General features: G+C 44.1%; 1 protein-coding gene across 2 annotated transcripts in view; it reads left to right on the top strand.

The window, feature by feature from the left end:
- DNAJC7 (DnaJ heat shock protein family (Hsp40) member C7) overlaps nucleotides 1-16,567 on the top strand; it is a 67,259-nt gene that overhangs the window by 38,135 nt on the left and 12,557 nt on the right. Inside the window, exons 10-13 of one of the 2 annotated variants that reach the window (XM_068264307.1) lie at nucleotides 4,187-4,260; nucleotides 4,830-4,976; nucleotides 12,683-12,835; nucleotides 15,387-15,449. In XM_068264307.1, the coding sequence (XP_068120408.1) occupies nucleotides 4,187-4,260; nucleotides 4,830-4,976; nucleotides 12,683-12,835; nucleotides 15,387-15,449 (437 nt within the window). Of the gene's footprint in view, nucleotides 1-4,186; nucleotides 4,261-4,829; nucleotides 4,977-12,682; nucleotides 12,836-15,386; nucleotides 15,456-16,567 lie in introns of both variants that reach the window. The other variant, XM_068264306.1, reaches the window with a different exon arrangement.

The raw sequence follows: 16,567 nt of genomic DNA, 5'->3' as shown, positions 1-16,567 counted from the left end.
GAGTATAGTGTTGTTGACTTCTGGATCAATAAAAATTGCCGTACTGCATACAATAACCACAGGAATGCCAGTTTCTTCGGAAGTTAGTACAATTTAGTGTAGGGATTGCCATGATACTACCTTCTTTATGGAAAATCAGAATAATTTTGATTGATTCTTTCATCCAGCTTCCCGTCTGTCTCGCCGTTGTATGGCCTGTTCCTGGCCGCAACTGTAACCAGTTGGAGTCCGGTGCATGTGTGGTACACTCCACACACCCTCGTGTATTGTGCTCCCGCAAGGCTGTGCTCAGCAGCTGTGGCTGATGCGTCCTGTTCGTGCACAGTTTGGAAGAAATCTGAACTGCACATGCCCAGAACGCTCCCTGCAATGGGAGGGAGTACGGAAAGGGCAGGCACATGGGCGACGCACGCACCCTGAAGATCTGACTAGAGTCTCAAACAGCATACACTGGAAAGCCTGAGGGATGGATGAAAGAAATAGCCTGGAGTGGGTCTGAAGAGCCTACAGAACACTGTTATAAGTATATATTAACACTGTTTATTCACCTCAGGTTTACTTTAAATAGCTTGTGAGCAAGGATCCCAGTAGAATCTCCCTTGCTGTAAATAGCAATGTAACCAATTTATTTAGTTGGGGTGGCTCTTTAACAGGATTTGTAACGAATAAAAGTATTTTTTGTTTCAGGTGCCATTTCATATTTAGAACAACCGATACCTCTCACCCTTCAGTTTCAGTTCTGTAATGTAATAAAACCCCTGTTTCATAGCAGGAAACCCCACTCTGTTTCCACAAGGACAGATCATGCTGCATGCCTGTTACTTTCTGTACAATATTTGAGATAAAGGGCTTGTTTTACTAAAGCATCTCTGACATAGATACCTTAAAAAAGGTGCCCATTATTGATACAGTCTTGATTGTACAGTTTTACCACAACTGTGTAATAAGACTGAGCGACTACCTGAAGTATCTTTTTTATGTACAGGTAGTCCCCAACTTACAAACGACCCACTGATACGAATGGCATAGAGTCTGTGTTTCCATGGGAGCAAGTCAAAAAATGTTTTTTTTTTTTAAATTGGACTTTTTTTATTTTTTGAGAAAATCAATTTTAAATCAAAGAAAAAATGGCTTTGAAACTTATATAAGCAGGTACAGAGGGCAGATGTGACACAGAGGGGCACTGGAGGTACAGGGGGGGCACAGAATAGGTACAGGGGACAGAGATGGCACAGTGTTCCGACTTAAGAACAAATTCAGGTTAAGAACGAACCTACAGTCCCTATCTCGTTCGTTAATCTGGGACTACCTGTATATTCATTTAGTTCATTTTTCTACTACATAGATTTGATAGATATGTACAATCAAGATTGTATAGTCTATGGGCAACTGTAGGCTGAGTTTACACTGGTATATAACTGATATATTACTGATCAGTTCTTATGTACTTCCTGTTGCTGCACACTTTCATCTACTTTTCTATGTACTGGATGCACAGCGGACACAAAAATGCTGCAGGGAGTGCGCTGTGAAAAAGCTTTCGGTTAGAACGCAGATATATAATTTACTCATAGGGAAACATGGACAATTCCTTTTTGTACAGCTGACAACACGACAGATTGCTTAACAACACTGACAAAGGAACTCAGATTTTTACTTTTTCATGTTTGGGTGGTTTTCTGGTTACCTCCCATATTCCAAAACCAAAAACATACTAATAACTCTTCATTCGGTCTTCTCCTTCTCTAAAATTGGCCTTAGACTGTGATAGGGATACTTGGCTATGTCCACAGTAGGGATTTGATTGTGAGCTCTTTAAACGACACCTGAACTGAGGGATACTGAGGCTGCCATATTTATTTTATTTTAACCAATACCAGTTGCTCGGCAGCCCTGCTGATCTGTTTGGCTGCGGTAGTGTCCGGATCACACACCTCAAACAAGCATGTGGCCAGTCATACTTCAGTCCGAAACATCTAATCTGCATGCTTGTTCAGAGTCTATGGCTAAAAGTATTATAGGCAGAGGATCAGGAGGACAACCAGGCAATGTGCATTGCTTAACCACTTGAGGACCACAGGTTTATAACCCTTTAGTGACCAGGCGATTTTTTTTAAAATCTTTTTTACTATTCAGCACTTTACAACTTTAAAGAGAACCCGAGGTGTGTTCTAACAATGTTATCAGCACACAGAGGCTGGGTCTGCATATACTGCCCAGCCTCTGTTGCTATACCGATCCCCCCTAAACCCCCCTGCGCTCTGGTATGCCCCCATAAATCACCCAGCCATGCTGTCGACACACACAGCGTGTCGCAGCCGGCTGGTTACCTTCTCCAGTGTCAGTCTCGCCACTCCCCCGCATCCTCCATAGCTCTGGTCCCCGACCACGTCCCTTCCCTCCACTCAGCGGGGAGGGAAGGGGACGCAGGCGGGGACCGGAGCTATGGAGGAGGCGGGGGAGTGGCGAGACTGACACTGGAGAAGGTAAACCGCCGGCTGCGACACGCTGTCGATAGCACGGCTGGGTGATTTATGGGGGGCAAGCAGAGCGCAGAGGGGGCCTGGGGGGAGTGGTATAGCAACAGAGGCTGGGCAGTATATGCAGACCCAGCCTCTGTGTGCTGATAGCCTTCTTAGAACCCACCTCGGGTTCTCTTTAACGATGTATTGCTCAGCCATGCAACTTACCGCCCAAATTATTGTTACCTCCTCTTCTTGCCACTTATGCAGCATTTTTTGGGTGATCTCTCTGATTGTTGCTGCGATTTTTATTTTTATTCATTTTTAAAGATTTTTTTTTTTAAAGAAAAAATGCTTCCCCCCCCCCCCCCACCCCTAAATTTGCCCTGACTGCGATTCTTACATTACACTACCCTCTCATCGGCATCAGCCTATGAGAGGGATCACACTGTGAGCCACTCCTGGGGACAGCTGAGTGACAGGGCTGTCCCTTGTACAGTGCTGCGCTAGATCACGGCGCTGTACAAATGTGGTGGGTTGTTTTTTTGTAACAGCCTGGCAGGTCAGATAACGGATCCCCGCAGGGGCGTAGCAATAGGGGGTGCAGAGGTAGCGACCGCATCGGGGCCCTTGGGCCAGAGGGGCCCCGAAGGGCCCTCCCTCAACTACAGTATTAGCTTTATATTGGTCCTGTGCTCATAATGATCACTTCTATAGATACATTGAATAGTGGTAATCATTAAACTGTTCCCCATCCCCTTCTTACACCTCTGACACTGTAGTTGCAATTGGCAGGTTTTGGTGCCACCGTATCAACTGTTATGTATAGAGTGCTTGGGGGGGGGGGGGTACGGGGGGGGGGGGCATTGTAAAGCTTGCATTGGGGCCCAAAGCTCCTTAGCTACTCCACTGGATCCCCGATCTGTAACTCGGCAGGGAACGTGCACGCATCCCGTGCTAATCCCCGCCTCCAGGACTTAATAGGTCAAACATGAAAAACCCTTCCACTGCCCATCGGCATTAGGCGATCAGGAGGAGGTTAAAAATAAATTTCAGCCCCCTTTTTCCTTTCAGTTCAGGTGTCCTGTAATCACAACATCGACTAGGAATGGTCATTGAGATGCAAATAATTCTGAGTGGATGCATGATTATGCAAATTTATGCAGCTTGAAAATGGACCAATCGAATTCCACCTTAGAGAGATTTGATTGGTCCATTTCCGAGCTGCATACATTTGCATAATCCTGTTTCAACTCGGAACTTCTTTGCATCTCATTGACCACCCCTGTTAGTGACATAAATAAATACTCTGTAAAGCACTCTGAATACATAACAATGATAATTCAAAATCTTTAATATTATTTTAACGCTATAGGTTCACGGATTTGACAATTATATGGGTTTATTAACTTTTCTTTGCGTAGTTTGCATTGTATTTGTGCAGGTGCAAAGTACAAGGAATTTTCCGCAGTGAAGGGGTTAATGTTTAAAGTTAGAGGTTTTTGTAGTGCATAGTGTTATATGATGACCTATAAACATCACAGTAAAGTAGTCGTAGGTGTAGGGAAAGAACTGTATCTTTGGGGGAAAACATAGGATTTTCATTTTATATGGGCAGAAATCCTTGATAATGTCATGCATTCTTTCTTTTGTCAGGAAGTCTGGTAGACTGCTGTTTATATGCCAGACACTTAGGTTCTGTTGTTCATTCTTCCCCTGCCCAGTTACACAGACACAGAACAGTATGAAGAAGCAGTCCGAGATTATGAAAAAGTTTACCAGACAGAAAGTACGAAAGGTAAGTGTAAGCTTTCTCCATCAGGCGGTGCACACGTGAGACCACAGCTAGCTCACATTTGGCCATCATGTGGAGAACACATGGGGAGCTTTCAAAAGCTACATAAAAGGCAGCGTCAGACATTACAACTTGTGTCCAGTTAGAAATGGTGCAGTGGAAAGTGTGACTGCAGCGGCTATGCCTCTTTCTGCCCCATGCTTGTTTATCAAAACCTTCATTTTGGCAGAAACTGACAGTTTTGAAATACTTTTCTGTCATTGTGATGTGGACTATATTTGTTTTTTTTTTCATCGAAAGTCACATCATCTTTACAGTGTGGTTTCCATGGAGATCACCACACAAAATGCATACTTTTGAGTAGTTGGTGGTGTGGGCCCAGGCCCAGCTATTGTCAAACACATACTCCACTGTTTGTGTGCCATTATAATGGGTGGGGGAGTGAATAGCAGCTGGCGTGTCACTGTACCATGAAGAGCCTTCACTGGGCTCACCACCATTAGCAAACAATAGTGTATAGGGCAACAATGGAGCTCTTATAACTTGTACTCCCAACACCCTCTTCTGCCTAGAACACAAGCACCTGCTGAAAAATGCACAGCTGGAGCTAAAGAAGAGCAAGAGAAAAGATTATTATAAAATATTAGGCGTGGACAAAAGCGCGTCTGAAGACGAGATAAAGAAAGCGTACAGAAAACGAGCGTTAATGCATCATCCAGGTAACGTGTCCACAATGAAGAATGTTCATTTACTATTCCACAGTGTAACAAAAATCTGCTTTTACATCATTCATTATAAATCCCTTGGGAATTGTGTAATGTGACTGTGAGCAGCAAACGTATACCTGTCTGACGTTCTCTCACTCGCTCTGTATAAGGATTATAAAGGCAAACCCCCCACCACCATGCAGATAAAAACAGACAACAGTGAAGCACTGCACGCATTGGTCCACTCTCTCCTGGTGCATCTTGCCTATGTGCTGTGTCCAATGGTAGTCCGGTGTTTCCTGGCTTGATTTTGTCCAGATGGTACCCGTCCCAATTTTTGTCCTGTATATTACAGATTACAATTGTTTGTGAAGGTAATTGCATATTTCAACATATGTTTTTGGTTCTTGATAATGGGATGATGTTTGCAAAGATGAATTCGCTTCAAGATTTGTGAACTCTGTTTTTACAAAAGAACTTTTTGATACATAAAAAATTAAGATCTTGAAACTTCTTTGTCTCTTCAAAAATACTTTTACTATATATCCTTGTACTTATATGATTATATTATTGGTGTTGTGATGCACCATTGAGGATATGGTTTTTGGTCTCCCAATTTTTCCAATTACAGTGTCTGCAGCCTTCTCCAGCATCAATACAGTACAGAGCACTTGGGGAGGGGTAGAGAGGTTGGGCACTGTTTAGAAGAGCCTGCTGCACATTGAATAGGAACGGTCTACAAACATTTGTGCGATTCATTTAGTGGCTGAGCAGATGCAGTCATTAGAATAATTGTGCAGAGAATAGAAAGCTTTTTCCCTCCATGTTCAGACTCCTCAAACATCACTACAGTACACAGTACTTGAGGAGGCGTAGAAAGGCTGGGGATAGAACCAGGGCTGTGGAGTCGGAGTCGTGGAGTCGGGCAATTTTGGGTGCCTGGAGTCCGAGTCGGGAAAAAATGCACCGACTCCGACTCCTAATGAATTTGTAACTGTAATTAAAATAGAAAATATGATAAAATGTTTTATTTCTCAGATAATAGTCATTAAAAATAATGTATATATACAGTAATAGCTATGCTTAGTCCACAAAAATGAAATAAACCAATCAAAATTAGTTACTCGTGCTGCTTCAATAAAGCAGTCCCCGTATTTTTAAGGTCAGATATACATATCTGATTGTGACTGTATATATGATGTGTACACAGGAATCTCTTATATATACTAAATAACATCTATGCTGTAAGAATAAAGCCTGATGTGTAGCTGTGTCACTAATAGAGATGGTCAACGAGATGGAAATAATTCTGCATTGATGCTGATTTATGCAAATGTATGCACTCCCTTTGCTCATGAAATCAAATAATTTGATGTGTTATTAAAATTTGGTTTGGTGACTACAAATTAAAGGGTAACTGAGACGGATGAAAAGTAAAGTTTTATACATACCTGGGGCTTCCTCCAGCCCCCTTCAGGCTAATCAGTGCCTCGCTGTCCTCCACCACCCGGATCTTCTGCTATGAGTCCTGGTAATTCAGCCAGTCAGCGCTGTCCGCCCGCATGCCGCTCCCACAGCCAGGAGCATTATGCACCTGCGCAATAGTGCTGCACTGGTGTAGTATGCTCCTGGCGGCGGAGTGTGTGCATGCGCACTACGCCTGACTGGCTCAAGTACCTGGACTCATAGCAGAAGATCCAGGTGGTGGAGGAGGACAACGAGGGACTGATTATCCTGAAGGCAGCTGGAGGAAGCCCCAGGTATGTATAAAACTTTAATTTCATCTGTCTCAGGTTTACTTTGTTACACAGTAGTACTATACTCTACATATGCACTCCCCACAGAGCTGCAGGGAATACACTGAGAATGCTGTGCACATTGAACACAGAGGCGTTGTCGGTTTACAATCTCCTCATTCCCCTGCAGAGTACCTGCACATCATTCTTACATGTACCCACACTTACATTGCCTAGGGCCTGATAGATGTTCTTTGTTCCGGTTTGTACCTTTTACAAGTACTCTTACCAAGGACTAGTTTTAGTCTAAAGGGAATAAATATAGTAGTCTACATATCCTTCTCACTTCAGTTGTCTTGTAAAATTCCTAAGCGTTGGCAGTTAAGAGACGAATTTCATGTTACATACTTTTAATCAACAAAATTGTAATATGCAAATTAGAGGAGTCGGAGTCGTGGAGTCGGAGTCGGTGGAATCCTAAACTGAGGAGTCGGAGTCGGTGGATTTTTGGACCGACTCCACAGCCCTGGATAGAACAAGACCCTACTGAACACTGAATAGGGACTGTCTACAAATCTTTGTCTGCAAAACTTTGAATCTGCTTATCCACTGATAAGGAATCATGCAGTAATTAGAACAATTGTGCAGAGAGCAGAAAGCTTTTTTTTTTCCCCCTCTTCATTCCCTTAGTTGTCAGTCTTCCAGGACATGGCCCCCTGTGGCTTCTGGGGCCCCCCTGCGGCTGCATCCCTTGCAGGGTCTATTGTTGCAGTCCTCTTTTGACATTTCATAGACTCATTTTTTTTAATTTTTTTTTTAACAAGATTTTTTATTGAAAAAGTTTTGTCATAATACACATGACAATAACATAACATTAAACAATTAAGACAGTAACAAAACCCAATCTGGTTACACCTGTTGCTGAGACATCAACATTCTTGTCACATCAAACAATAAACCTGTCTTTCTCACTCACCCGTAGATATGGCCCCTTTACTGTGATTTACAGGAGCAACTGCAGGTATGGGGAACAATTACTGTTTAAAGGAATAAGAAACCCGCTGCCGCTCAGAGATTTTGAATAGATAATTACCTTTATTGAGAATTAGAAAAACAATCACCATCCTACCCTAAAATCAATTAAAAATAATGCGGAGCGTTCCGTGACCACCACACCTCTCAGCATACCCACACACATCCCATTCACTCTGGTACCGGTACCAATCCTCTAGTTTCCCCAGAGTGCTGGATAAAGTGGCTGCTGTATTGGCATAACTGGTAATGATCATAAGCCGTGACACGGCTCAGGCTGCACAGTTCCTCCCGACACTGTAAAGTATATGCTGCAGGGCAGCTGGCTCTTACCACCCCATCAACAGTCTGACTCGTCAGGTCCTCTTGTCCTGCTGTAATCTCGTCAGGTTCCTCCTATTGTCTTCGGCTCAACCCTGCTCGTGCCTCAGCGGGGAGCCTATGCCTATCGGCTCGACCCCGGGTGGTGAGTGTAGACGGAGAGCACACAAAGATCCAAGGCTCAGTTACTTGCAGCTCGGCCGGCCGGCTACTGGAAGCGCTCAAAACGCATGTCGCGATGAAGCCCCGCCCATCGTCAACATTCTTGCTAATATAATCACAAAGATCTATTATATCAGCGGAACCATATTTGCCGACATATCTATACTAAACCGTAAAGTTTAACAGAACATGAGGAGATGAGAGAGACATAATTAAGTCCAGTAACTACACCTGGTATAGGTCCTGTACTGCTACATTTATATCAAGATGAGGAATTGTGGTTTCAGAAGTATCCACCCACTTATGCCAGACTTTATCAAACTTCTTGAATTGGTTACATGCCTGGTAAGTCAGTTTATATAATGGTAATGCTACATTAACCAGTTTTATCCATTTCAATAGAGAGGGGAGAGAAGATAACTTCCATTTTAACATTAAAGCTTTTTTCTTTTTTCTAATTCTTAGTAACAGCAGTTAAAGTTTAGAGATCGCAATGTCTCCCGCATTTCCTAACATATCTTAAACTCCAGGGTAACTGGAAGTTGGAGAGTATCTCTAAGAAAGTGGATCACTGATTTCCAGTATTTATTCACTAACCCTTTTCCACCAGCGCTGGCTGAATCGCAAAAACGCAAACCGCTAGCGATTTTACAATCGCTACGGTTTGCTTTTTAACATGGGAATCGCGGTAGGTTATTTTCACTACCGCGATTCGTTTTTGCGGGGAACGCGAACGCGCGGCGGAGCGATAATTGCCGCGATTTTGCTATGCAGTGCATAGCATAGCAAAATCGCGGCCGCGAACGTCGGGGAATCGCCGGTAATTGCGATTCAGCAATCGCTAGCGCTCAGCGTGAACGCTAGCGACTGCTAGTGGAAAAGGGCCCTAAAAGACATTCCCAGACACAATTAATAAAATTAGCAGTAGGAGTTTTGCACTTGAAACAGCAGCCATCATGCAGAGGACTCATGTTGGCTAGTCTTTGGGGTGAAAGGTACGCCTGATAAAACCACTTAACATGATGGAGTCTATCATGTGATGCAATCCCTACTTTAGGGAAAAATTCTTCGAGTTCAAATCAGTTCTCTTGTGGTATTCTGGGATCAATCGTTAGCCATTTATCTCTAGTTTTTTGAGTTTTGGGAGTATTACTATATGTCATTAAAAATTATACAGACTGGATACCAGTTTGGTCTTTTCTTTTTTTGATCGCATTGATTCAAGGTTTGAGGGAGCTAGTGAAACTCCAGACAGACCTAGTTGTGCTTTAATTGCATGTCGGAGCTGGAAATATCTAAAGGGAGCTTGTTGCGGGAGGCCACATACGGCTTTTAACACAGCAAGGTCTTTGAAAACCCCACCTTCAAATAACTGTGAGACATAAGTAATATTGTATTTATACCAAAATGCTATGTCCGGTACGGAATATAAATCAGGGATTTTGGGCTTACCCCACAATGGAGTACTTTGAGATACATACTGAGTGGGTTCACCAAGCAGATTACGGGATCTTTTATACACCTTTTTATAGAGTTCTGAATAATGGCTGTTCCCTCACTCCCACTTGATACCCCATATCTATATATTGCACCACAAAGTGACTCATAAAATCCTGCTATATCCGCTTCTGTTGCTAAACTGGAGTCCAGTCTATCTCCGCTTAGCCAACCTTGGACAGGAACCAGCTGTGCAGCCAAATGATATCTAAAAAAATTGGGGACTGCCAAACCTCCTTGAGAGGTAGGTAATTGCAATGTCAATAGAGCTATTCGGGGTGACGTTCCTGACCAGATAAAGGATACTATTACAGAGTTGGTGTTTAAAAAGTGTTTGCGGTATCCATAATGGAGCCATCTGTAGGACATATAACAGCTTAGGAGCCACTATCATTTTAATGACACATATTCTGCCACAGACATTGAGAGGGAGAGAGGTCATTTTTGTTTTAGTTTAGTATCCAGAACTGGGATAAGATTAGTATTTATAAAAAGCACTGTGGGGCGATTAATCCAGATTCCCAGATACTTAAAACTTTCTACCACTTGTAATTGTGACTTTGTAGTAATTGAGTATCGAACACATCTAGTGGAAAGAGAACTGATTTAGACCAGTTAATAGAAATGCCTGAAATTTTATAAAAGTTTTCATATGTTGTAAGAACAGTTTCCAATGAAGGACCTGGATCTGCCAAGTATATTAGTTAGTCTGCATAGAGCGATATACGCTCTTCTAATTTATTGATTAGGAGGCCCTGTATATTTGGGTTAAGGCGTATAGCTTGTGACAGGGGCTCTACCGCCAGGGCAAACAGGAGTGGTGATAAGGGGCATCCCTATCGAGTTCCTCTAGCAATGGAGAAAGTAGGAAATATTAAAGAGTTGACTCTAATTTTAGCGCTGGGTTTATTCTAAAGTATCTGAAACCAGCGTTGGAAAGCATCTCCAAATCCAAATTGTTTAAAGAGGAACTGTAACGACAAAACGGCCCCTGGGGGGTACTCACCTCGGGTGGGGGAAGCCTCAGGATCCTAATGAGGCTTCCCACGCCGTCCTGCGTCCCTCGGGGGTCTCGCTGTAGCCCTCCGTACAGCGGTGACGCAATATTTACCTTCCTGGCTCCTGCGCAGGCGCTCTGATGCCTCTCGGCGCCGAAGTAGGCGGAAATACCCGATCGCCGTCGGGTCTGCTCTACTGCGCAGGCGCAAGTTTCCGGCGCCTGCGCAGTAGAGCGGACCCGACGGAGATCGGGTATTTCCGTCTATTTCCGTGCCGAAAGTCGCCACAGCGCCCCCGCTGGAGCCAGCAAAGGTAAATATTGAACTGACAGTCGGCACAGTCGCCGGCTGTTCGGAGGGCTGCGGCGAGACCCCCGTGGGACAGAGGACGGCGTGGGAAGCCTCATTAGGATCCGGAGGCTTCCCCCACCCGAGGTGAGTACCCCCCCAGGGGAGGTTTTTGTTGTTACAGAGTCTCTTTAAGAATTGCTGCCACATAAGGCCATTCAATAGTCGAATGCCTTGTTGGCATCTGAGAGGATTACTCTCATTCCAGCATTTTTGTGTGGAAGTTGTAGATTTGAATATAATCGTCTAATTCTGGTTGAGCGACCGGGAATCAAACCTGTCTGATTCGGGTGGATTATGGAAGCTATATGATTATTTAACCGAGTGGCCAATATTTTAGCTAGAATTTTAATGTCCGTATTGATAAGAGATATCGGACAAGAATCACATGAGGAAGGATCTTTGTTGGGTTTCAAAATAAGGGTTATGAGGGCTTCATACTTCATATCGGGAAGGGCTTTAGTCTCCGATATGCTGAAATAAACAGGTTCATGGGGGTACAACAATGGGCTTTTTTTTATACCATTCGATCGGGATTCCATCTAGCCCTGGTGCTTCATTTTGTTTAAAAAAGGAGATGGCTGCAGCTATCTCCTGTGAAGTAATCGGGGCGTCTAATTCTTTAACGGCTTCAGGGGATAGGGTTGGCAGATCCAGGTCCTAAATTAAAGAGGAACTCCAGTGAAAATAATGTAATAAAAAAAGTGCTTCATTTTTACAATAATTATGTATACATGATTTAGTCTGTGTTTGCTCATTGTAAAATCTTTCCTCTCCCCGATTCACATTCTGACATGTATTACATGGTGACATTGTTACTGTGGGCAGATTATGGAGCTGTTTCTAGCTGGTCTGGCTTTAACAGACAGCTATTTCCTGTCTGAACATTGTTACATTGTGACAGTTTGCCCAGAGTACCGTACGGTACCAGAGCCTCTTGTGGGAGGGGTTTCAGCACAAAATCAGTCATACAGCGCCCCCTGATGGTCTGTTTGTGAAAATCATTATTTTTCTCATGTAAAAGTGGGTATCAGCTACTGATTGGGATAAAGTTCAATTCTTGGTCGGAGTTTCTCTTTAAAAGAGCAGTCTCATCTTCCACGGAATTCAGCTTTGTTTTGTATAGATCTGTATAAAATTCTGAAAAATTCATTGACTATCCTTAGTAATTAGAAGTCCAGTAAAGCCAGCACAGAAAGTGCACAGTGCAGTATTACATTGAAAGTGAAGCTGAATGAAGGCTGCTGCTGAATTCCTGAGTGAGTGAACTCCGTTTGTTCCCATAAAGTCCTGAGGCACGTGGTTTGTCGGTGGTAAAGCATACCCAGTTTTGGTCACCCAAAATAAACCACCCCAGATCTTTTCCAGTATCAGTGGAGCTGCTGGCATAAAGCATACAGAGCACTGGCTGTTGTTGTGGGCACAGTATTACAATGAATATATGCATTTAACATAAAGCAGGGTTTCCTGTACCATTTTCAACGTACACAATAGACCATGCTAATATTTACAGTGCACTACTTGGTGGCATTATTCTTCAGTGTGCTGCCACCATCATTTACTATCTTAAGGTGCCATACTTACATTGGTAAACTTATTTCCTTTGTACTCTTAATACTTTTAGACAGACATAGCGGTGCTACAACTGAAATCCAAAAAGAAGAAGAGAAGAAATTCAAAGAAGTCGGTGAGGCCTTTACAGTGTTGTCAGATCCGAAAAAGAAAGCTCGCTATGACAGTGGGCAGGACTTGGATGAGGATGGTATGAATATGGGAGGTAAGTGCTGATAGGATCCTTACATATCTAATGATGGACATTTGCATCAACAGAATTCTTTTAAGCTGCAGTATAGTAATTCAACCACAAGATGTCACTTCTGTAAAATGAAGTGATGATCTCTATGGTATTGTGTTTCCCTGTATTCATTCTCTGTGTTCCTCTCTGTTCTAAGTAAGCTGCATCGCCTGATGGTGGTGTATGTTTTATCTCTGCATGTTTTTCTTCAGTAAAAAGCTCTAACTTGTATCACTGGGTGCTTATCTGCGTGTACAGACCACTCTGCTCCATCACTTCCTGTAGGTCGCTAAAAAAAAAATGTTCACTCAGACATTTGGCTGCAATTTCATGCAGCTGAATGGCAGCGTTTGTAACATCACTAACATCAGTGCTTGACAAACTGTGGCATTACCTGCCCGCAGGGAAGTTGGAAGTTGCATTTGAGCAGGACTGTGGTCATGCTCATATGTAACTACATGGGGATGGGCACCTGTCCAGCGCTGGTAACAAGCACTAACAAGTGCCTGGATGGTGCATGAGAGCAGCTGACTGGCGAGGAATTCACCGCCAACTGTCCATATGAAAGAGGACTTACGCTCCCCACTGCTCCTCATCGAGGGCCTTAAAGCGGAATATAACCCTGCATTTCAACTTTGCTCTAAAACATTATTTACAGCATATTCAGTGGCGTAGCTAAGGGGCTGTGGGCCCCGATGCAATTTTTACAATGGGGCCCCCCCCCAAGCACTCTATACATAACAATTGATACAGCGCACCAAAACCTGCCAATGGCAACTACAGTGTTAGAGGTACAAGAAGGGGACAGGGAACAGTTTATTAATGATTACCACTATTCAAATTATCTATAGAAGTGAATATTATGATCACAGGACCAATAGAGAGCTAATACTGTATTTGAGGGAGGGCCCTTTGGGGCCCCTCTGGCCCAAGGGCCCCGATGCGGCCGCTACCTCTGCACCCCCTATTGCTACGCCCCTGAGCATATTATATGCAAAAAGCATTTTTTTTTACTAGACCAGCATTGGAAAGGTTAAACACAGAGGTTTAAAGTTCAGTGGAGAGATATGCAGAAGTTCAGATTGTTACATTCTATTTAGTTATATGTATCTATTGATAAATGTTACACACTCTTTGGCTGTCCTCCAACTCCTTCTCAGTCAGAGAGATGAGTCACATTCAACACTTAGATACATTTTGTTTACATAAATGTATCTATGTCAGCTTCGGATGCGTCTGCAGAAATCTCTAGGAACTTTAAAGCTCTGTGTAACCCTTCCAATGCTGGTCTAGTAAAAAAAAAAATGCTGGTTGCCTATAATATACTGTAAATAATGTTTTAGAGCAAAGTTGAAATGCAGGGTTATATTCCGCTTTAAAACACTACGGGTGGGGCTGGAGCAATTCAAGAGTGCTGTAAAGGAAATGGGCCAACCTGCCAGACTGAAGTGAATATCCATCTCAAAGCTTTTATCTCTGTAAGGCCTGGTTCACATTTGCATTTCAAACCAAAAGGATTCGGTGAGCGGATCCGTTCTCCGCTTCACCGGATCCGGATGGCTCTATCTGCAGACCAGTTCACATGGTGAATCAATCAATGATTGATCGGATCAGCTTTCACTCAGCAAATACATACCTAATCTTCAGTAGCAGCCGGCGGTAGAGGCTTTCTCTTCTTCCGCTGTGACTACACAGCGCGTCATGTGACTAGTCACATAACATGGAAGAAGGCGGAAACCTCTACCGCCTGCTGCTACAGAAGATTAGGTATGTATAAACCCTCCCTCACCCACCCGCCCAGCTGCTGCACCCTCCCCCACCCCCAGTCGCTCAGGTTCGCAGCGGACCATGCCCCCTTCCCCCGTGGAACGGTCCGTTTTTTCACTGGTGTGAACAAACGTTCCGTTTTCCATTGCCCCAATTGCGTTTGTTCCGTTTTCCATTGTCCCAATGCTGCAGCATTTTTTGTCTGTTCTGCTGGGCTGAACGGTCCAGAAAATTAGGGCCTGCAGCAATTTTTAGATCCGGGGACCGGAACGTATCTGTACCAAAGGACGTATGTGAATGGATCCATAGGTTAACATTGGATACTTTTACATCCGTTCCGTTTGTACAGCATGCATTCCGGTTCTGATCTGGAAAAAAACACTAATGTGAACCGGGCCTTAAGGGAGCAGTCTTGAAATGCTGCATACACCGGTTGAATTTTTGTCACCCAAAATGAACCACCCCAGAACTTTTCCAGCATCAGTTTTAAAATAAAAGCTATTTAGACTCGCTCCTTTGCGTCTGGCTGAACAACTTGCAGTGTTTTGTGGGAAGGCAGGGAGAAGCATGAGTGGCACCAAGCTCCAGCAGAAATAGAAGAAATCTGGGACCAGCTGGAAACCCCTGTACACAACAATACTAAGCCTAATGATAATGTCTGGTACCTGCATGTGATGAAATGGAATGAATTCATTGCAGTTTTGTTTTTCTTACTTCAGCAATATCTTGTTGTCGTGATACTGATGAGTACTGTCTTTTCTTTCAGATTTTGATGCCAACAATATCTTCAAGGCATTCTTCAGCAGTCCAGGAGGTTTCAGCTTCGAAGGTGAGAGTAAGTTTTATACATCTATTTTTTTATTCATTATTGGGGACGGAGGGTGAAGGCCTAGAAAAAAAAAATTAACCGTGACATTCAAGACAGAAGTGTGTGATAGAACAGTGACAAGAGAGACAGAGGAAAGAGGTCCATTGCTCTGTTTTCCCCTTAATCCAAAATCACCTTCATATCTTTCAGTCTTTACATGTTGTTGTATTATCCTTTGTACACCAGATAAATCAGGTGGTTGTAGATAACTGCCATCAGATGGTTTTTGGGCTGTTTACAGCTGAGTACAGTTGCGGGTCTTTAGACCTGATCATAATGATTTGATTGGATTGACCACATTAAATGAAACCTCTGTCCAGCTGTGTATGGCATGAGACTCGGGTAAAAATTTGTGCCCACATGTCTAAGGGCCGGTTCACACGGACGGCAGGCGGCGTTGGGGCGGCCAGGAAGTCGCGTCGTCCTGTGACGTCCCGTTCGGTGGCGGCGGTACAGAGATCGTCGCGATCGGCGTTTCTCGTCCCCGCAGGGGGACATGAAGACGCGCCGGCTAGCCGTCCCTAGACGTTGCATGCGGCTTCTAGGGACGGCCGAAACGATGCGTTAAATCGGGATCAGAACGCCGCGTTTATGCAATCGACGGTAATCGACGGTAACCGCGCAATGCTAAACGCTCCTATTCACTTGAATGGGAGAGTTTAGCCGATGGGTCCCGAACGCTTGACGGTAGACGCCGCCAAGCGTCCGTGTGAACCGGCCCTAAGTCAGACTGTGCCCGACTGAGCAGAATACTGGAGCTGATTGCTGGTTAACGGAGGATGGCGAGGGGCGCATTGTTGCTCATGGGGGTGAAGGAAGCCCCGGGTAATTAAAGATCTTTAGCCATTTCTTCCGCACGGACGTGGGCTTCACGTCTGCAGTAGTTAGAGCCGCAGGGACGCGCTAGCCACGTCTCTGCAGTTTGGATGGTCTGCAGGCGATTGTGTGGGCAGATGCCCGCGATCGCGCTGCTGCTGCTAGCAAGGAGATTGGCTGCAGGGGACAAAAGTCCTCTGTGCCAATCCGAGCATGTCCACAGAGAATAAACACTGTAGCTCCCCTAATACTGCTTAACGCCA

Source organism: Hyperolius riggenbachi, chromosome 12 (assembly GCF_040937935.1).
Source record: "Hyperolius riggenbachi isolate aHypRig1 chromosome 12, aHypRig1.pri, whole genome shotgun sequence".
In the NCBI taxonomy this organism is placed as follows: domain Eukaryota; kingdom Metazoa; phylum Chordata; class Amphibia; order Anura; family Hyperoliidae; genus Hyperolius; species Hyperolius riggenbachi.
Note: the sequence above shows the minus strand (reverse complement) of the source record. Positions and strands in the feature narration are given on the sequence as shown.